The following is a 22,051-nucleotide window of genomic DNA, read 5'->3' as shown; positions in this document are numbered from 1 at the left end:
GATTTTTGGCCATCCGCGAATGGACGTTACTACGGGGTTTGATGAAGCAAGCAGCCAGTTCATCCAATAGCTTTACGAGTATTGTATTCCCGATATCTGTTGAATTAAAGTTTTAAAAATAACATGACACATTCGTAAGGTAAATTCATGTACCTTTCCTAATTCTTGTTCGTTACTTCCTGAGCCTCTTCTAATAGCTGGCAGAGTGAAACATTGAAATGGATGATTACGGCCAACCCATGCAATAATACATTGTGGACGCTTGTTGGTAGATAATATCGCGGTTACAAACATACCAACAGATGCACAGTTGCACAACAGTAAATAAGTGTTTCCGAAAAGGCTCAGAATATGTTAGAGAAGTGGTTCTCAATCTTTTTGGGTCCGCGGGTCCTGTTACTAAACACAAAAAGCTCCGCGACCGCCTTTGCGAAGCACAGAGAGCATTGCGGCCCCCAAAAAGAATTTCAGATTGCAATACGAGGCTGCGTTTTTCAGTCTCATATTGTCCTGCAAGTCTAATTTGTTTCACGTCTTAGTCCTAATAGGCAGAATAATTGAAAATCCGCTTTCCCAAAGACACCTATAAAGAAATTTTGAATGCCTATCAAATTTACCAACAATTTCGCAGCCCCCTCGATGAGCCTCGCGGCTCCCTTGCCGGCCGTGGACCCCCGATTGGGAACCACTGTGTTAGAGGTTAATGATAACTTTGCTTGTTCTACAGTTATCAACTTAGTGTTCTAATAGCACTTTCATTGTTTTTGATTAAGAACCTTCGATGTGAACCAAAAACAAGCATATGCAATTTACATGTTTTGAAAAACTTGAACCACGCTTGGTAGGATGGTCACCATAGATACGAACTTGTTACGTGGCATCTTGGTTTACAATATTAGTAGTTTACCTGATTAAATCATTAAAAAGGGTAAAAACGAGGTTTTTTGTTATGAACACAACTCATCAGCAGAAAGTCGTGGACTAGCGAAACCACCAGCGTTTAAAAGTCCTATTGTTATACTTTCATATGCTTACTACCGGATCTGCATCTATCTGCCCCTAAGAAAGATACAGTGATTTGAAATATGGCGAAAAAAAAAATAGCCCATAACTCATAGTTTTTCAAACAATACGAATATAGTACCTTCCAGACAGTTGTGTATATTGATGCTACTAACAACTTTGTAGAACATAGTGAAGGCCTAGAAAATAGAAAAAGCATGTTTCATTGAAAAATGTGTTTTGACATGTCTATTTTTAATAAAAACTCTCTAAGTCAATTTGAGTAGCAGATACGAATTTTTTGTCTTCGGCAAAGTTGGTTGTATTGGTTATACCTATAACTTTACCGAAGACACCAACTCTGTATCTCGATGGAGCAAAAAAAATAAATTTTTTATCTCACTTCTGGGGAGATTAATCACAAATCTCATAGCACCAAAAGATGCAGGAGGTCTTACCAACCATTTTTGCTGAAGACGTCATAATTGTATATCCAACGTACGTGGAGTTATCAATTTAGCGCGTCAAAATCGACTTTTAAACCACTGTGGAGTGGCACGATATTCCAAAAGTCGGTTCAACTGTTTGGTTTCGCCGACGATATCGACATTGTGGCTCGGACCTTTGTGAAGATGACGGATACGTACATCGGACTAAAGGCTGAAGCCAAACGGATTGGACTGGTCATCAATGCATCGAAGACGAAGTACATGAAAGGAAGAGGTTCACGAGAGGACAGTGCTAACCTCCCTCCTCGAGTTCAAATTGGTGGTGATGATAACGAGGTGGTTGATGAGTTCGTGTATCTGGGCTCACTGGTAACTGCCGACAACGATACCAGCAGAGAAATTCAAGTTTACCATCTACAAGACGCTGATCAGACCGGTGGTCCTCTACGGGCATAAGGCATGGACTATGCTTGTGAAGGACCAACGCGCCCTTGCGGTTTTCGAGCGGAAGGTGTTGCGTACCATCTTCGGTGGACTGCAGATGGAAAACGGAGAGTGGAGAAGGCGAATTAACCACGAACTGCAGGAGCTGCTTGGGGAGCCATCTACCGTCCACACCGCTAAGATAGGCAGGTTGCGGTGTGCTGGACATGTTGTAAGGATGTCAGACGACAGTCCGCTAAAGATGATTCTTGAAACCAATCCGTCAGGGACGAGACGGAGAGGTGCACATCGGGCAAGGTGATCAAGTGGAAGACGACCTGCGGACCATACGCAGACTGCAGAGCTGGCGAACTGCAGCCATGGACCGAGTGAAATGGAACGACTCTTACGTACAGCAAAGGCCACACCACGGCTTGGGACTGTTTGGTAAGGTAAGATGATACAGTCAAGGGAGACCAGCTGACACGACTTATCAAAACTTCCTTGGATCGATTGATATGTAACGTGTGCGTATCAGGGTCACTCCCGAATCTCTTCGAAGCGCGCAGAGGGTTTTTCACGTTATTCAACAATGTTCTTGAGGGTGTAATCCGACGAGCCGCATCGAAACGAAACCCAAGTGTATAACGAAAACCAAGTGTATAAAAGAGAAAGACTTGATAGAAACCAACATTCCTCTCCTACGGACGGTGATCATGAACGGCGATGTACTTGAAGTGGTAGATAAATTCGTATACTTGTGATCCCTGGTAACCGCCAACAACACAAGAAGGGAGATCCAACGATGTATTCAAGCAGAAAATTGGGCCTGCTTTAACCTTCGTAGGACGATTCGACCCAGGAACATACGGCGCCGTACGAAACTGACGATGTACAAAACCCTGGTTTGACCAGTGGTTCTCTATGGACTTAAAACCGTGACGCTGCTCACTGAGGACTTACATGCACTGGCTGTATTTGAACGGAAAGTGTGGCGGACAATATTTGGTGGAGTACAAACCGGAAGCGGAAAGTGGCGTAGGCGTATGAATCACGGGCTGAAGGCACAACAACTGACGAAGGTCGAGAGGTTGCGGTGGGCCGGACATGTCGCGAGGATGCCGGACAACAGTGCAATAAATCGATACTCACCTCAACGGCTCCAGAAACAGAGGGGCGCAACGTGCTAGGTAGATTGACTAAGTTAAATACGGCACAATCTTGATACGGCACGACCCATCACGGCTCTAGACTGCTGCAGTAAGTAGGTAAATAGTTTAACAAGAAAATTGAAACCCCAAACACAAATAATAATAACAAATTAACAAAATTAACATATATTTTACAAATGGAAGTCGAATGCAATTTTCAAAACCACAAACCTCAAACCACACTTATTTCGAATGAAGACGAAACCACTTTGGAGCATTCTCGAAAAATATAAGTGCATGATTTCAAGTTAACTGGAATCATAGACGTCGAAAAAAAAATCTGTCAGAACTCAGCCTAAAATATCTGAAAATATTGCTGAAGCAAAAAATAAAACAGAAAAATAGAAAAGCAGGAACGAAGAAGCCTTGGTTCTACATTCCGATTCGAAACTTGACCTTCTGTTTATTTATACACAGACTTCGCAGCCGACTGTTAAGTGTACAGGGCAATTGCGGGGCTAGCGCTACGATCCTACTGACACTAACAGTCTCTCCCGAGCCGAGACTCGAACCTACGACGACTGACTTGTTAGGCCAGCATCGTACCTCGAGACCATCTGGGAAAGCAGGAACGAAATAGCCCAAAAAAATGATTTAAATTCAGCCTAATGTTTGAAGAATGAAAGAAAACGGCAAAGTAGTAATTGATTTCAAATTCAAGTGATTTTGTGTGATTGTTTATATGTATCAATATTTGTACAAAAGTTAGGAAAATCATAAAACATCAGCATATAACTGAGGTAAACGTGGTTAAACGTCCGTAACCGTCCGGTCAGGACAAATCATGGCAGACGAAACAATCAGATAATTGTCGCGCGTGAATGATAAATGAATAAACTACTGAAATATTGCTTGTGAACTGCTGATTCGGTCTTGTAATAGTTATTAAGGTAAACATAACAATTCTATCTAATCGCATTGCACAGAGATATGCATCTACCATAAAAACAGACTAGGTAATTGGTTTTGAAGCGGCCAATTGACTACGGGGTTTGGGTACATAAACTATTAGCGAATTTTTCTAAACCCTTCTCTATTCGCTTGATTTCAACCCAGTGTTTACCTGACGTGCTGCCTGAATCACACCGTGAAATTCGTCAGTTCTCCGAGCTCGTAAAAAGTGGTCTGGCAAAACAAAAAAGTGCGAAAATTAAACTTGAGAAACTGAAAAGGCTTGCCACTATGACGGTAACTGGTGCAATGGGGACTACCTCGTCTAAGGCCCTAGACGCACTACTCAATCTACTTCCACTATCTCAAGAAATTGTACTGGTTGCAGGTAAATCTACCATAAGACTCAGACGCATGACTAGGTTGCTTGATGGAGATCTAAATGGTCATCTGAGTATTTAAAAGATTTTAACATCAATCCTCTTATGAGCAATTCTCGCTGAAACTAGGCCACTAGGTGCACAAGGTCCTTCAAATTTGATATAAATGCACATAGTTGTTAGAAATAGAGAAAAAATGATAATGCCATTTTTGTTTGATCGAATTTGTTGACCCCTTGGTCACCAAGGGGCGAAACAGTTTTCAGAAAAGGTAAAATTTTAGCAATTCTTGTTGTATTATTTGAGCTATATCTCTAAAATTCGTTATGTAAAGTACTACAAGTAGCACTTTTCTGTAAAGAGGAATGATAGGGCTTTTATTTGAAGTGATCAGAATTCAGGCCGACATCTTGAATTTGGCCGCCATCTTGGATTGTATTAAAAATGCAATTTTGACCATGTTTGCAACTACCGATTTTCGATCTGAGATCAGCATTGGAAAGCTGAGATGCTATAAGACGCAAGAAAAAAATTGTGTGAGCATCAGTGTTCACCCATCAATTGAACCTATTTTCCTAGCTAAGTTTCAAAATATTCAATGTACTCCGCGCGATCAACGTAGTAACCTGTCTACCGAGACCAAATGGATGCACATGTTATAACCCTACTAGCTCCATATATCATAATCGATTGATGCTACAACTAGTACGCCACTACTGTTTTTTATGTTTAGTGAGAATAATCAATACAACACTAGCATGTTTGATACTAACAAAGTGATGGGATTTTTATTACTGAGCAACAAATTCGATCAAACAAAAATGGCATTATCATTTTTTCTCTATTTCTAACAACTATGTGCATTTATATCAAATTTGAAGAACCTTGTGCACCTAGTGGCCTAGTTTCAGCGAGAATTGCTCTTATATTAAAAAATGAAGATTTGATGGTTGAGAAATACGACTTTAATCATTTATTTACTGTATTCGAAATCGTAGTGGGGGGGGGGGGGGGAACATGGGAACATGGAGGTCGCAGCACCCGAGACGGCACTATATTTTCTATACTGATGGCTCGAAATTAGGAAACAGGGTAGGTGCTGAAATCACAGGCCCTGGAGTGAACTGTTCAGTAGCAATGGGAAAATGGCCCACTGTCTTTCAAGCTGAAATATACGCTATCTTAGAATGTACTGCAATTTGTTTAAGAAGAAACTATCGTTAAGATAATATTCATGTTTTCTGATAGTCAAGCGGCTTTGAACGCTCTGAAATCTGTTTGCTGCTCCTCCAAAATGGTCTGGGATTGCGTAAAAATGCTTCAGCAACTGGCTAAATGTAATAAGGTAAATCTTTCCTGGGTTCCGGGGCATTGCGGTGTTGAAGGAAATGAAAAAGCAGACGAGTTAGCCAGACTCGTGTCAGCGATGGAATTTATTGGCCCTGAACCGTTCTGTGGTGTTTCCAACAGTTCTCTCAATATGGCACTGAAGGAATGGGAAAGAGGGCAGGTGCTGCTGAATTGGAATGGCACCTCGACAGCTCGGCATGCCATGCGGTTCATCAAACCAAATCTATCTATTACACGAAAACTGCTTAATATTTCTAAAAAAAACTTACGCACGTACACTGGACTGATTACTGTTCATTGTCCATGCAAGTATCATCTCAAAAAATTTGAAAAAGTAGATGAGGATAGCTGTAGATTTTGTAGTATAGAGAGTGAAAGCTCTCAACATCTGCTGTGTGAGTGCGTGGCACTATTTCATTGAAGGCGCCAGTTCCTTGGGAAAGGGTTCATAGAGCCTTCGGAAATATGGGCTCATCATCAAACAGTTTTACAGTTTATAAGCAAAATAATACCTGATTGGGATAATGCCTTAATTTAAGATGTTTGTCCACTAAAAATGTAGTGGTCAATAATATTAAAATATTACAAAAAAAATTTAAAATATTATCAAAAAGGTATACAGCAAAACAGGACACACCACAATAAATATAAATACATGTCGCAGTGGTAGTATGTCCCCGACAGGAAAATTAGGCTGATTCGTGCCACTGCTTGACGGAGAGCTATTGGTAGACCCCGTACTCGTTGGATGTGTGATATGGATAAGGACGGCCGATCAACGGACATTAGGGGCGATTGAAGCATACTAGCCCAAAATCGAGTGATGCGGAGACGTATTCTAAGTTCGATAGTGGGTCTTTAGGGACCTGTCGTCATTAAAGAAATAGTAAAGTGAATAAATAAATAAATAATATTTTATTCTCGAGTTCATCTAGCACTTTAGATTCTGAAACACAGCCATACCTAATCCTACGTCAGTCATGCATCTTAATTTATTTCGTATTTTGTGGCCAAACAACATATCCCGGAGAATAATACAATAATTGGCTACTAGTTTTGGGTTTGAGTTGACTCGAAAAAGTAGGTTGAGTAGATAACTAAGCAGGAATGGTTTTCTATCTACACAAACACATGTACATTAGCTCTTTGCCTTCCCATCAAAACCTTTTCAATCCACGGTATGTGAGTGTCTATCAGAGTCCCGTAAAGTGTTCCATCGCAGTCAGTGTTGAGATTGTTAGCGACTCCGCTAATGTATGGTACCGGGAAACTGTTGCGAAATATGGGTCCACCGTGTTCGAGCTGTGAATGAATTGGTTCGTATTTTGAAAAATTAAAATTTTAACAGTTTTACCTTGCAAATATTTGGAATAGTTGCTTGTTTGTTAAAGGCACATATTGTATTCCTCTGAATAGAGTTGTTGCAAGCTTCGTCCGAAATTTCTGCGCCTTTCGAATAGTATTCGGTTCCGGGCAATTTATTCGTTAAATTGGACTCTTTACTCATGTGAAAGAAATATGTACCAGCTCTGTTGGCCGTTGTTGAACTCGACAGACAAGCTGGTTTTACAGTCTGGTTTGGTTGTAAATATTTGCTCAGTTTGAGAAGGGCCAAATCATTCTCTAAACCGCTTCTTTTAAAGTCAGGGTGTACAAAAATTTCATCAACTTGCACAATCTCTTGACTCGTAGAAACGTAAATAAAATGAACATCATCTGGAACCGTGGCACACGAAGCTGATGTCAATACAAAACGATCATCTATCAGTGTCCCGGAGCAATTAGATCTACTTTCAACGGAAATATTCCTCAACAGGTGAACGATCCCTCGGAAGTTCGATGGTCCTAGGAAGTTAGTGCCAAATTGTCTCATGGGGCATAGCGCAATACATTTGTTGTAGCTTATCGTTTCGTTGATTTCGCGCTCAATCCACTCGATGTAGGGTGCAATTTTGGTGTAAACCCCGATGGAACCATTGACACAAGGCGTTCCAAAAGAAGTTACGCCAACTACTAGCGGATGTTCCAAATCCGACATGTCAATTCGTCGTACCTCGATTGGGCCTCCAGAGTCTCCCTGAATATTTGTTATGGTAACATTATTGACACATCTCATAACAGAGAAATTGGTATATTTACACTAGACCACTCACCTGACAAGTATCCATCGTTGCATGTGAAGCACAGAACTGTGAATCCATCAACCCTTCGGATATTCCACGATTATCAATGAAACTTTCTTCGCAAGATTTGCTGGGCATCAATGATACACGGCCTTGTTGAAGTGTTGAGCTTAATCCAGTCGCTTGTTCCACCTCCCCGAAGCCAACGATTCGCAACTGATCAGCGGGAATATAGTCCTCCGCCCAGAGGCACGCGGGGCACACGAATTCGCTCAACCTGACTGCATGCTCCAGCTCCAGCAGTGCGATATCGTGATAGCTACGAGTAAACCGGTGCTGAGGATGGCGCTTGATATGCTTGATTGGGACCTGTTGTGCATCGAAATCATAATTCGAGTTTCCCAGGTCAGTGTCACCGAGTCGCACCGTACTGGGCAGTACACTAAAAATGTATCATTTATTTTTTATCAGTGCTTGATAAACATGAATTAATAATATTTACCCCTCAATTGGTAAAGCACAGTGGGCTGCCGTGAGTATAAAACGAGGATGAATTAGAGTACCACCGCAGTAATATTTCACCTTTTCATCAATAAGCCATCCAATTGCAGCCTGAAAATTGGTATTCGAGCATTTTTTGTTCCTTATAAATAGATGAATGTATAATTTACCATATGTTGATATTCTCCATTATATGCCCGGAAACCTCCTGCAACTTCAGGACTGTCACCACCAACAAATTCTTGAAGCAGAATGGTCTTGATAAAAAATACATTTTTTTTATTTTAAATTAAATATCCCTTACTATTTGGAACCTTCTTAATCGGCGGATAGTGTCTCTCAGCACAATCTGTGTTGTGAAATGAAAACTATAGTCACACTTTTACTCCAATTAACGCATTATGAAGTTACCAAAAATACTTGACCGTTCATAATAGTCCGAAGCAGGCCTCCTGTGAAAGTATTGCACTGCACCGGTATTTGTTAACACAATTATAAACAGAAAAGCACCAGAACTGAACACCATCTTGAACAACACGAGGAATGACTCTAGCATTATGCTCTTCATGCCTATTTATATCACATCGAATGGCTGCAGAGGAATCACCAACAACAGCCCACAGCAGGGTGTCGCACTACGCAAGAAGTTGGGTTTGTATAATAATATTTTTACGATTTGGTGATGAATAAAAGCTCCATGCTGAGCATAAAAAGGCGCGAACGGAGCTTTTTTCTCATCAAGCTTCTCTTTCAGAGAGTGTGTGTTCGGGGATTCACCAACGAGTTGCCTTTCGAATTAACTGTGCGTCTGCCCGTCTGTCTCTAGACGATTGAACTATAGCTTGAGGTAAAGGTAGTAGCTACGGTGGTTTTTGGCGAATGTGTGATGATTTGTGAGATTATGACCAGCATTTTTTTCTAAGAGGCGCGTAGCTCAGTTACCTACTGAAGAAACGTTTCGCAAAGTAGCAAATTACTCTCAGTCTATAACTCTCTCGGTGATTTCCCTTTATTACGAACAATAGTAGGCCGTTTTTAGAATAAATTTATTACCTACATTTTCATATTTTGTATTATAATATATTAAAAAGAACACTACACATTACACTTTTTATCCACTTTCACTATTTATTTCTATTATATATTCTGATAGAATTAAATAGTGAAAGTGGATAAAAAGTGTAATGTGTAGTGTAAATTATTCTATCAAGACGCTCGAGCAGAATTCAATATTAAAAAGAATACTAATAGCAACGAATGACATCTTTGGTCTATTGGAATTTCTGTGCAAATCAAAAGTGACAATTGAAAATGTATTAAAATTTTAAAAATAATTGAAAAAAAATAATTAAAAGAATTTTGTCTGAGGTCTGACATAATTACTTACGACATGCAAGAAATCTTCACGTGCTCTTGTATTGTTCCTAATGAACCTTTTCAAGAAAATATTGAACTTAATAGTATTGTTTTTCAGCAATAAAACATCATAATTCTTTTCTTGATGGAATGGTATTTCATGACAATAATGTAAAAATCAAACCTACGTAACATATAAAAAAGTTTCACGAAAAACTCTATTTTGTCGTGTCCTACGTACAGATAGAAGATCGCAGTATTTGGCAACTTTTTTTTCTTCAAAATATTTCTACAGCCAGAGCTGGAATTCACCTCAGTGCAGACAGAACCACACAAATTTGTACACAACACATTTGCCATCAAACCGTGCGTGCCACTCCCGATATTTCGTTTGTGTTCTCTTCACCCCATTCGCTCTTTTGTATTTCTTTCGCACCGAAAAAATGCGACTGAGTACACTTTGTGCATTTGCCAAAAATGTGCGACACCACACATTGTGTTTTACTTTGTGTGTTGCTTGGGGCAATGATTATCGGATTTGACAAACGAACGATTATAGCATTATTATTATAGCATAGAAATCGACATTTCGAATTTCGTTTAGAAGTTGGGCTCAATAGTTTCGTCTTCGGAAAAAGTTCCCATACTAAACTTCAGCTTAATCTGACTTTGGGAACACGGAGGCATTATTTTGTAACCAATGGAAAAAAGGCACAGGTAGTTCAATAATTTCTGAATATCAGAAAATTCTAATGCCAAATGTCTTAAAAATGCATGAAACATCGAGATCTGGTGTTATCCAAAAACAAAACATGAAAAAATCGATCGGTTAAAGTTTCACTTTTCGACTGAACGAACTTCTAAATGCGTCGAAGGACAATTTTATTTCCATACAAGTCATGATGAACGGTATCAGTAGTGAATGCATGTAGCGATTGTAGATAAATACCGCGACAGAAACATGTCTGGACGTGCGTAATATGTCCTTTCCTAAGAAACACGTCCACGCCATTGAGAGTCGTGTTTAAATGAATTCTCAAAAATGTAGATGGCCTTGCTTGGTTCCTTTTCTCTGCTATTTTTTCTACCCGCAACGCAACGCAAACTGCTCAAACTGAAGCTCTTTGTTCTCACGCAATGTGTCACAAAAAGCAGCACAAAGTGTTGTTCCGTTCTCCCTCTCTTGAAATATTTCTCACTTGGTGATATCTTTCATAGTCATTTCGTTTTCGCTCTTTCTCTTTGTGCCTGTTTGTTGTCAAAATGTGTAGGTACCGTTCTCGTTGTGCCTTGACGTAAAATTAACACACTGAGCGCAATGAGTGTGCGAATGACAGCCCTGTCTACAGCTTTGCTGAACGAAGCTATCGGGTATGAATGATATGAATTTTTATATCTAACTGTAAGGACGATTGATCGAAAACCCGAAGAAATATTATGAAATATTATACTTAGGATGTGTAAAAAACATTTTCGAAGTTATTTCATGAAATGGGGGTTGGCAAACGTGCTTTGGAATGAGTATTTCGTCGTTTTTATATCAATTGTTTTATTTCACGACCATTAAAAGGGTCTTAATCAAAAACGTACTGTATGACAATTTTAAAATTTTGGCCAGAGATTCAGAACATCATAACAAATCGAATTGTGTACTCAGATCTTTGGGTGTTTTTTTTTAAACAATGGTCTGTGGGAGCGCCGTGATATATTGTTTTAAACATATTTCCATTTTTGATGAGAGGTAGCCGTCTTATTTTAATAAAATGACATGGTATGTTAAGTGTAACGAAAATGTGCTCTCATCAAATGCCTAATATGTTACTAGCACTAGACAGATTCTGATCGGTTGGTTGGTTGGTCTCTTTGCGATTATAAATTAGTGAGGATTTGAGTTTAAAAACATATTTTGGCTTCAGTGTCGCAACATTCAACCAATTCCGAGTTTGGGTCATTTTAGAAAATAATGTTGCCACCTAGGGTAGCGAACGGCTTCGGCTGTGGTTTTCTTCGGCAAGTTTTCTGCAGCAATCTAATTAAGGAATCTCCAGAAGAAAGTCACTGTCGAAGCCGTTCGCTACCCTATTTCTGGAAATACTGTGCACAGTATTGATAAAAATCTTACTATTGCAGCAGATTTTTATCACAGTTTCAATTCTATCAAAACCATTCCTCAACATTTCCAAATATATGTAATAGCCTTTGAAGGCCATTTAATGTACAGGGTGACAAAAAAGTCTGGTCACACAGGAAAATCTCAATGTTTCAAAGAATAAGAAGAAAATCTGAATCTGGCTTTCATAGATTTATTCAGTAACTCATAAAGGTACTTCACAGACGATATCTCGGAATTACACCACCTTTCTCTGATCGAACCAGCTTCAGATGTCTCGGAAAGTCATCGCAAGCGGCGCGCACGTGCTCCATCGGCATATCGTCCCAGATTTTCGTGATAACTCGCTTGAATTGCTCCAAATTTGTTATTTTATAGTCGTTCAGCTTCGACATCATGTATCCCCACACGAAATAATCCAGTGGATTCAGATCTTCGAAATGAAATCGGTCAAGTTTTCCTCACACCACGCCTGAACAACCTTTGCAGTGTGGGATGGGGCACCATCTTGCTGGAAGCAGTAGTAATCGTCTTCAAACAATAGTTCAGCTTGAGGCCAGAACATTTTTATTCAAAACCGTGTCCAGGTAGTACGCTGCGTTGATTTTGACCCCTTTATCGATAAAAATAAGAGGCAGTTTACCTCTCTTGCAAATGGCTCCCCAAACCATCACTGACGTCTTTTTTTGGAACCGGAAAATGTTCAGCTTGTCCGCAGGAGCTTGCCGGAGGCTCACACTCCAAACTCGATCATTTTGGCGATTGACTGTTTGCTCCAAAACGAACAGCTTCTCGTCCGAAAAAATAATCTCGTCATCTGCGCGCCAACCGAGCAACTCCCGCGACCGTTGGTACCTCTTGTCTTTTGTAGCTTTGGTAACCCCATGAACCACCTGTTATTTGTACGGTGTAAGTTTTAAATCCTTGCGCAGAAGCAGCAGATTGATTCTCGGTTCATTTTAAGGTTCCAGGCCAGCTTCCGTGCAGATTGGGCGGGATTCCGGCGAATCCGGTCTCGTATAATCTTTTTCAGCCTTGGAGTTCTCACAGACCTTCGTCGTCCAGATCGTGCCTTGTCCTCGGTGCCTCCGGTCTCTAGGTACAGATTTATGGTCCGGTACATGAATTTCCGGTCTATTCCTAGCAGTTTTAGGTGTTTGAATATGTGTCCGGGCTTGTACCCTTTCACATATTCAGCGATAACAGCTGCTCTTAACTCTGCCATGGCTCACAACTCAATGTAAACAAACTGCACAGAAACGAAACTCTGCCACTTTTGGCAGCAAAGTTAATCCTTTCATTTAACATATAGATGGCACAAGAGAGATGCAACGTGTAGGCTACAGGCGACCCCAAAAAAGTGTGACCGGACTTTTTTGTCACCGTGTAAGCAACATTCATTCAATTATCGCATAAATAAATTTGTTTATGTCTATGTTATACAGACTTCTGCCTTACGGTGCTCTTCAGACCGTTATTATAAAAAAAACTTACTTTAGTAAAACTCTAAATCGTAGTAGTCGTAGAGATTCAACAAAAATGTCAACAGCTTGTTTTCGGTGTGGTTTCATCATAGTAGGCATTTAGTTTTGCTGAAGACGTGATAGAAAACTGCTTGCTCTTTCCAGGGTCGATACGGTATATTGAAAAGCAATGGATAATCACGAAAACAATAGAAGTAAGAACCAATTCCGACCGAAAATACTCAAACACAATATGATCCCAAATCGATTTGTACAACATGTCGTGTTAAGTGTGATAGTGGTAGTGAACTGATGCAGTTGTACACACATAAGTATGAAAATAGACAAATCACGAGGTGTGATGACTGATATTTGTGAGGCAACCGTCGCCATTGACAAAAATTCTCCCAACACAGGTGCGGGGAGGTTGCTTAAAAATATGTCCGATGAGGTCAAGACTATCGAAATTTGCAAAATTTGCCTGACAGAGTGAGAAGAAGGAAAAAAGGATTCATGCAACAGGTTGAAACGTTTCGAAAATAATAAGTGAGATCCAGAAGGATGATTCGTCGCCCAATGCAGCAGGAGCTGCGTTTCCTAATTAGCAAAGCAAAGCCGATTCCGATTCGAAACTCGACCCGCTTGTTTATTATACACAGACTTCGCAGCCAACTATTTAGTGTACAGGACAATTGCGGGGCTAGCGCTACGATCCTACGCGACCTGAAAACCTTTTTAGATATAAACGAATAGCTCTTAAAGCATGTGCAGTTCCTTTTCAAATAAACCGTATCAATTGAATTCATTTTACAATGGATTCAATTCGAAGTCGGCATCAAAATGAAACACTCAACGATGAACTCGTAGTTGAAAGATTTCCAAATTTCTCTCTTCTTATTTCCAAATTGGAATGTCAAGTAATTTTATTTCGGTTATAGCTCAAAATACAAATCTGGGTCAATATACAAACACTGTAGTTTGCTGTAACAATGTTTTGAGCCTTATTGAACAGATGACAAAGTCGTGAAGCTTGGAATTGATGGTGGAGGTTTCTTGAAGCTAACTCTCTCGGTCTTATTAAATCACTCTGAACAATCTTCCAAATCTTTTAAACTGAAGTAAAGCATTTACATATCATTGCACCTGCTCTACCGGAAAAATACAAATGTAATTCGTTGATCTGGAGGCACTAATTGCAATTGATAAGTTCGGTTGGTGATTTGAAAATCATAAATATCAACGTGTGTATAATGGTACACTCCTCATCGTATCCTGGTCCATGTTGCGAAGTAGAAAGTAAAAGCAGGACCTGCAAACGTTAAGCGGTACACCCAAAGCCAGCCTTCTGCAAAGTACTGTCCTTTCGTAATAGCAAACCAACAGGACATCCTCAAAATAAATAAACTAGGCTGACATGTCTGAACGAACGAAATACATGCACGAGAATTAGCTGTCGTGTGCAACATTATTCATTAATTATTATTCATTAAGACTTATCTTTGTCAGATGAATGTAATTGTACTAATAAAGACAGCTTCGTTACTTTGGCATGCTTAAGCTGTATACGAGGTCTCATGACTATGAGTAGAATAATCATTAGGCTGGTATAGAAAAATGAGACACCAGTCGCCAGTCTAGTGTCGCACCGCAGTATTTTTCCGAAGCCTGCTTAGAACAATTGGTAGAATAAAGGAACGTATCTGTGAGCACGCTTGTAGCATTCATCCACCGTTAGTCAGAGAAAAAGATGAATAACCGATTTTTAAAACATGCCCTCCTCTTCTACTGCACATTACGCTTGGTATTGTCAATGCGGTATTCTGGTTGGGTACTTCAATGTAGATTCGGAACATATTTAAGGGCGTATTCTTTTTTTTTAAATATTATCTATCGTCCTGGATCCTGAAGCATTTCGAGAAACTATATACGAAGTGCTTTTCATTTGGATTGCTGACTGGTTTTGAAGACGATTTGGAATGCTGGGAAGAACTAAATATTCCAAAATTATCCAAGTATCACATTACAAAATTCCACGTAAAGGAATTTTACAATGCAACATGCTGGGATTGCATAACTCGCAAGTGTAAGCATCTTTCTACAATTGTGTTTACTTGGGAGCGGTACAAAATTGTTGGTCATCAACGGCCTGCAAATCACAATTGTTAAATGCAGTTGTCCGTTATGATAGCGGATATTTGTAGTTCATTCCTATATCATTCCTAATTTTATTTTTATTGAATTATTAAATGTAAGTAGAATAAAATATATGCATGGCAAATACGCAAACATAATAAAAATACACACATTTGGAAATTCCGTTGAAGAAAAAAATATGCACTTTTCATAAAACAAAATTTAAGCATTATACACCCACTCAAATCATAACGTTTGGGCTCTATGAGATTTTATCCCGTAAACAATAATGTACAGTGGTACGCCATCAAAATATGGTTAAATGATTCAGTTATTTCTAATAATTTCAAAAATATGGCACTTACGTTTTAGACAGGTCGTAACTATATAATTCTATCAACGATTTTTTTGAAAACTCACCCAGAAGTGTAGGACGTCATAGCAAAGAAATAGGCGCTCACCGTTTTCATGCTATATTCTTTTCATGACAACGGTCAGAGGAGCACCGAGCACCTATTTTTCAAATGACACCATTCTCTTAGCTTCGTTGCGTGGCGTAATGACTTTCTATTTCGTATATAGTGAGAATGTACGAAAAATTGATATCTGCCTTTTTGTTGGCAAGCAGCGGAACCAGACCGGTGGAGCACCCTCAGCCACGCAAGTGCAGTGGAATCAAAACAGTTTCATTCGTACTGAAATAATATCACCCCGTTCCGAGATGTTTATTTTATATCCATGTTATTCATGTTCATGTCGGAACAGCGATCAATGTGTCAAACTTTCGATGGAGAATCTTACATTGATTCACAATAGGAGTTTTTGCGGAGATTCGTGGTAAGGGATGAAACATGAATTCGGTAATCGACAGAGTGGCTTTTGCCTGGTAAGAGCTGTCCAAAGCACCCACACCCGCTGGACCGTTGTTATAAAAAAATTGTCCATCAAATCCAAGTATGAGGGTCAATTCTTGAGGTCATTTTACACCTCTGGTTTTTTTTCGATTTCAGGGAGTTAGTTGAAAATTTCCCAACAATCGGTATTCGATTAGCGTTATATCCCCGAAAAACGTTGAAAAACTTATCCAAGTCATTGTCAACTAGAGTGTAGTTGGCACTGTTACAATTCTTATTATTTACAAGTGACTTAACTCTCCAAATTAACCTTAATATGTTATTCGTTTGGTTTAGTGGCTTCATTTCAGTTCAAATGTTGCTTTATGTGGAGTGAATAGGGGAGAATGAAATTCTACTAATTGTGTTTTTATTGAAGAAAAGTAGGCGGATTTTAAAACATCAAAAAGTTTCAACTTCCAATTTAAAAAAAAATCTAGTGTGTGTTTTATATAGTGGAACTGTACCATTATTCATCTCAGCCCATATATTCATCTCATGCAACATGAAAACTAGAAAAAAACGCACATTTTTTAAAACGCAAATTTTTAACATATTTTTTAACAAAACCAATCAATCAATCCGTGGAATGGATTCTTCTTAGTTCACTTTAGATTTCTCATAAAGTAGAATCCTCAAAAACTTACCTAAAATCTCTAAATTTGTAATTATAGTCGGGCATCTACACTCAAGAACTCATTTATTCCGATCATCTACCCAAGAAAACAAAATCCACGCATTGTTCTCTACGGCTGCCACGGGATTCGTTGAGCAGCCAACCAGAGTTTTTTTTATCATTTGCGGACTATATTTTGTGTTAACCACTAAACAATATCACGCACTACACTAAGAATACTTTAATTTTTCAAATGTTCATCTCAAATTTACAAAAACAAACTTTAAATATGAGATGAATTTTTGAAAATCTGAAATTTCAACTGTATGTATTTTCATTTGTTTTCACTGCGTTGAAGATAATCAAAAGTTGCCAAATCAGTTTCTTTTAATACGAAAATGTCATACTGAAAATGTTGAATTATTCCGTCATAATTGACATAAACCGACAGCTCTGCAGGGGTTAGCTAGATTACCAATTTTGCGCGTAAACAACTACAACGACGGCTACGTTTATTCACAAAGTGATTAGCAGTGTGATGCATATGGGGGCGTCGTGAGATAAATAATTGAGCAGTTATTTAAGTTTTGAGATGAGTATGGGAGCGTTGTGAAAAATGGCATGATTTACAAAATTCAGGCTAAATCTTGCTAAATTTACTCAATTTCCATTGCTGGGCGATTCTATGAGAGCATGTTATCATGTTTTGATTATTTTTTCAATGATTTCGTGTAAATCTGGTGTTTAATCCGTGCATTCCGTGAACGTCGGTTTAATGATATGAATGGAACAAATACCTAATCTATTCATAATTTAGATATGATAAAAAGAATTCGAGATTCTGGAGTAGAAATCAAACCTCGAGTGCGGGAAAAATAAGTTCAAATGAACAGACAGCTTAAGGACCTGTTTGATGTCGTTCAGTTATCCAGCACCACAGGAAAGGTGGGATCCTCGTCGGATCAGATTTTTGCATATTGCACTGATGTACCCGAACTGATAAACCTAATTAAACATTCAAGATCAACTGCTGGTGACGATTTTGCAGAGAAAACAGGAATTCACGGTGGTACAAACGTTTTCTAGAGAACTTTATCTGTGATTTCTCCACAAGTTGAACATCTGGCTGACAATGGCTTCAAGGATGGCGGCGTGAAGAAGCACTTGTTTATTGCCCTTGCCCAAAATCTCGCGGAAAAGTACGACAATATTTCCCCCCGATTGGACAGAGCTACTGGAACTGCATGAGCTCTAATTCGTGGTCGCCGGAGACCTCAAAATTATAAATATTATATTGGGTATAATGGTTCACTCATCAAAGAACCCTTGTCCACATTGCGAGTCCTAGAAAAGTGAGCTCGATATAACGAGCGGCATCTCTAGAGCCAAAGGAAGCATTGGAGAACACTGTAGAAAAAAAATTAAAATAATAGGAAAGAATTTTGCAAGCTGTGTGAATACCCTTGTGGTTGCTGGTTACGATGAAGACAAAATTTTAAACCTTTGCCCGCCTCCGCCACTACACATCACGCTTGGAATCGTTAATACGATTTTCGAGTTCCTCGAGAGAACTATCCATAGGAAATGCAATTGTTTAAAAACATCGTATTGTTCGATACATAAGCCAGAAAAAGTGGGTTAAATTCTCATATTGCATATAAATCTTTTCACAATCACTCTTTCTAATAGAGAAAATATAATACATAATTTTCAAAACTTGTGTGTATATATGTATACGTGTGTGAATATTTGTGTGTGTATGTGAGTGAGTGTTTGTGTGGGTTTGTAATAAAACACTACGGATTCACAAATTCATTTTTCAATGTCACATTTGAATTTAACTAGAGCCACTAAGCCATACAAATAACATACTCAAATCATTTGCATTTCGTTGATATCCAGCGGGGTACCCTGGACCCTTACATATTTTGCTTGATATCTTATTTATGGCTGATCACGCCATCTATGAATCAAACAATAATCTTCTGAAACTCTTTCAATAGATAAACCGGTAATAAACAGACAAAAAATCAAAACAAATAGAAGAGGGGGATAAAGGTAAAAGAAACTATGTTCAATCTCGTTCACAATTTTATTGTTATGGAAGCATAACGTGCGGCCGTAGAGTTTTGTCCACATGGTTTGGCTTCAATCTAAGGTGATACCTTCAAATCACTTCCGTTATGATCGAATATTATGCTTTCAATCCAGTCAATATGATGTGAGACACTGGTTCCAATCAAATCATCACCACATTCGATACTTAAAGAAGATACCACTCCGTACAGGAACGGCGAATTGACATCGAATGAAATGGCACATCCGTAAATCATCTTAAAATGTACAATTAACTTACTAATGCTCTGTAAACTTAATTTCCAAAACGATATACCCACCTTGCAAATTGACGGAACCTTAGGTTCATGATGACTTCCACGGAGCAGCATTTCGTGCTGATAGTTTATGTGATTTTGACATTGATCTGCATTTCGCATCTGCACAATGTAACTCATGCTTTGATTTCCAGAATCATTATCGTGGACAGAGTAAAATATACTTTCCGATTGGTCACGTGTTTCACCATTCCGATAAAGACAAGCAGGAGCTGGTGACATTCCACCCTTCAAATATTTGCTCAATCGGAGTAATGCAATATCATTTTCCGGTTTGTTTCGGCTGTACTGCGGATGGACATAAACTTTGTCTACTGGAATGATTTCCTTTGAAGGTTCTACGATTACATACATTGGTGAAGTATGTTTTTCCGTCCCGCAATAGGCGGAAGTGAGAGCGAATTTGTCATCCACTAGAGTGGCTCCGCAATGGTTGGCGTGTAAGTCATCGCGGTTCCATACTATCCCTAGGCGAAGAAAGGGAAACCGAAGATTCTGGCGTTTGATGTGACTCCGGTTTCTACGACTGCAGGCTTAAAAAGTAATTAATTTTCAGTATATCACATCGGCAATTAGTTTACCTGGATAGCTAAATGAAAGCTGGGTTTCCTTTTCTATCCAATTTTTATAGGAAGCAACACGTGTGTAAACTCCCGTTGAACCTTCAGTGCAAAGTGTGCCGAATGTAACAATTCCAACTACTAGCGTAATTACACTCCCATCCAAATCAAACCGCTCCACAAACAATGGTCGGCCAGAGTCTCCCTAAAATTAAATACGTATTCGTTGAAAGCGCCTGTTTAGTAAGGAAACCCAGCTGTGGTGTGTACCTCGCAGGTGTCCACAGTGTCATTTGCAGCGCAGAACTGACTATCCACTAGTCCATTAGGAAGTGACCGCGTGTCGAAGGGCATACGTTCTTCGCAGTGGGTGTTATTGATAAACGATAAAGAAATTTTTTCCAGTACTGGGCTAGAGTTCCTATTCCAACCTCCACCACTCAGCTTAATCACAGTCATAGGTTCGGATGGGGTATTCTCTTCCAACCAAAGACACGCAGCACAAATGGTTTCGTTGAAATTTATATAGTTTTCCAGCTCTATAATTGCAATATCGTAATATTTTCTACTCGACTGGTACTGGGGATGTTTTCTGAATTGACGTATCTGAAAACGTTGAGCTTGTGAATTGTTTGCACCACTATTGGTGCTCCCGATGCCGAGTTGCACAGTGTCTGGTGGTATCCTGCGATGGGACGAACAATAATTACGTTTACTAATTCACACATTAGTTGACATACCCATCGTTATCCATTGCGCAGTGGGCTGCGGTGAGAATAAATTTGGAAGACAGGAGCGTTCCACCACATCGGTATTGAACTTTTTCGCCGGACGTCCAACCTATTGAAACCTGAGCGTTAAACTTCTATTAACCTGTTGTTCAATTGCATTCTATTTTCTCACCTCAAGCTGATATTCTGTATTGCAGACTTGTTTATTGTCATCATCAATTAGCCGGGTCTCGTGCTGGTCAGCATTGGAATAAAATCGAGATGGACAGTCTGCAAAGTTTCATAAGCAACAAAATGAAAAAATAAATGAATTGTGTTTTATTCACTGTATCGTAACAAAAAAATTATTTCATTACGTTTTAAAATTTATCTTGATTTCGTTCCGAGTTGTTCGACGAATCCGAACTTGAGATCGTTCAGTTCGATTTGCACAGCTTTAGTTCATCGCAACTTACCTTCTAAAGTATGTCGCAGATAATATCCACCTGGCGGCGCATCCGTAAAGTATTCACGATCTTCAGCTGGCGTTGAAGATGCCTTCGCTATTCCAGCAACGACGAGCACGAGTCGAAACAAATCCATTATTCCGGCATTAATTTCTTGAATGGAATGAACAGGTCAGCTTGAAAACGATAACTGAGCTGACCTGCATCAAGGATGATTTCCAACTTATAGTCTTGCGGGGATTTCCTAGCGTGGCGTTTGTCGCGTAAAATTTCATCAACACAAACAAGTTTCGCGATTCATCCACACAGGTTGGGCCGTTCAGCTGTTCGGACTGGAAGCAGTTGGAGATTGACCTTTGTTAGCATTGAGATGAGTGCGAAGGAACATAATTTCATTGTTTCCAGAAACGAGAACTAACTATAAAAAATAAATAAAAAGTAATAATAAAGAATATATAAATGACCTGTGACATTCAGTAACTTGATACGTTATCAAACCAACAGACGTCAGCATGCGTTAGAAAGCATGGCAATGTGGTTTTATTGCGAGTTTGTAGCAATTCATTAGCACCATTTTTTGGCGGCGAATCTTTCAGAGTAGGAGTTTTTTTTTCAACGCGCAGATTCCTCGAGCGCTAGTATTAGTGATCGTTTACTACGTTTATGGTCAGAATTCGTGAAACGGATCACTAAAAACTGCGATGTCTATTTTTTTCAAATAAATATTGAAAACTTCAAGAGTTTCACTCGGAAAATTGATTTTTTAATTTTTTCTGAATTTAAGTAAGTTTTCAAGTTGTTATCGTCATATGAAATTCAGGTAAATATTTTTTTTAAATCATAATATTTTTAAAAATATTGCATTGATTTTAAAGAAATCACAGCAGATGCATTCCAAGTTGTAGTTTCTGAAAATATATTTTCTAGACAAAAAATTATTTTTCAATAGTAACCATTTAAAACAATAGGTTGAAAAACTATGTTCTGGGGCACTGAAAAATGTAACTTTGAGACCCCATA

The 22,051-nt window shown here is 39.1% G+C and overlaps 1 protein-coding gene across 1 annotated transcript; it reads right to left on the bottom strand.

The window, feature by feature from the left end:
• Positions 1-6,602: 6,602 nt before the first annotated feature.
• LOC129720415 (uncharacterized) lies at positions 6,603-21,337 on the bottom strand. The gene is made up of 14 exons (XM_055671894.1): positions 21,041-21,337; positions 20,758-20,855; positions 20,595-20,704; positions 20,125-20,539; positions 19,876-20,059; positions 19,298-19,827; positions 19,067-19,234; positions 8,742-8,892; positions 8,635-8,679; positions 8,501-8,571; positions 8,332-8,441; positions 7,860-8,271; positions 7,061-7,783; positions 6,603-7,008 (listed from the first exon to the last, which is right to left on the bottom strand). Exons 1-14 carry the CDS (start codon positions 21,165-21,167, stop codon positions 6,826-6,828), a joined length of 3,327 nt encoding a protein of 1,108 aa, XP_055527869.1. The 5' UTR covers positions 21,168-21,337; the 3' UTR covers positions 6,603-6,825.
• Positions 21,338-22,051: the final 714 nt, after the last annotated feature.

This window comes from Wyeomyia smithii, chromosome 2 (assembly GCF_029784165.1).
Source record: "Wyeomyia smithii strain HCP4-BCI-WySm-NY-G18 chromosome 2, ASM2978416v1, whole genome shotgun sequence".
NCBI classification, from domain to species: domain Eukaryota; kingdom Metazoa; phylum Arthropoda; class Insecta; order Diptera; family Culicidae; genus Wyeomyia; species Wyeomyia smithii.
This window is presented reverse-complemented; position numbering and strand designations above follow the sequence as displayed.

Excerpts from the sequence above, each read along its gene's own strand:
- LOC129720415 (XM_055671894.1), bottom strand. The coding sequence starts at position 21,167 with ATGGATTTGTTTCGACTCGTGCTCGTCGTTGCTGGAATAGCGAAGGCA. Across the intron at positions 20,856-21,040 it reads TCTGCGACATACTTTAGAAG|ACTGTCCATCTCGATTTTAT; the intron begins GTAAGTTGCGAT and ends GAAACTTTGCAG. Across the intron at positions 8,572-8,634 it reads GATTAAGAAGGTTCCAAATA|AATTTGTTGGTGGTGACAGT; the intron begins GTAAGGGATATT and ends TTCTGCTTCAAG.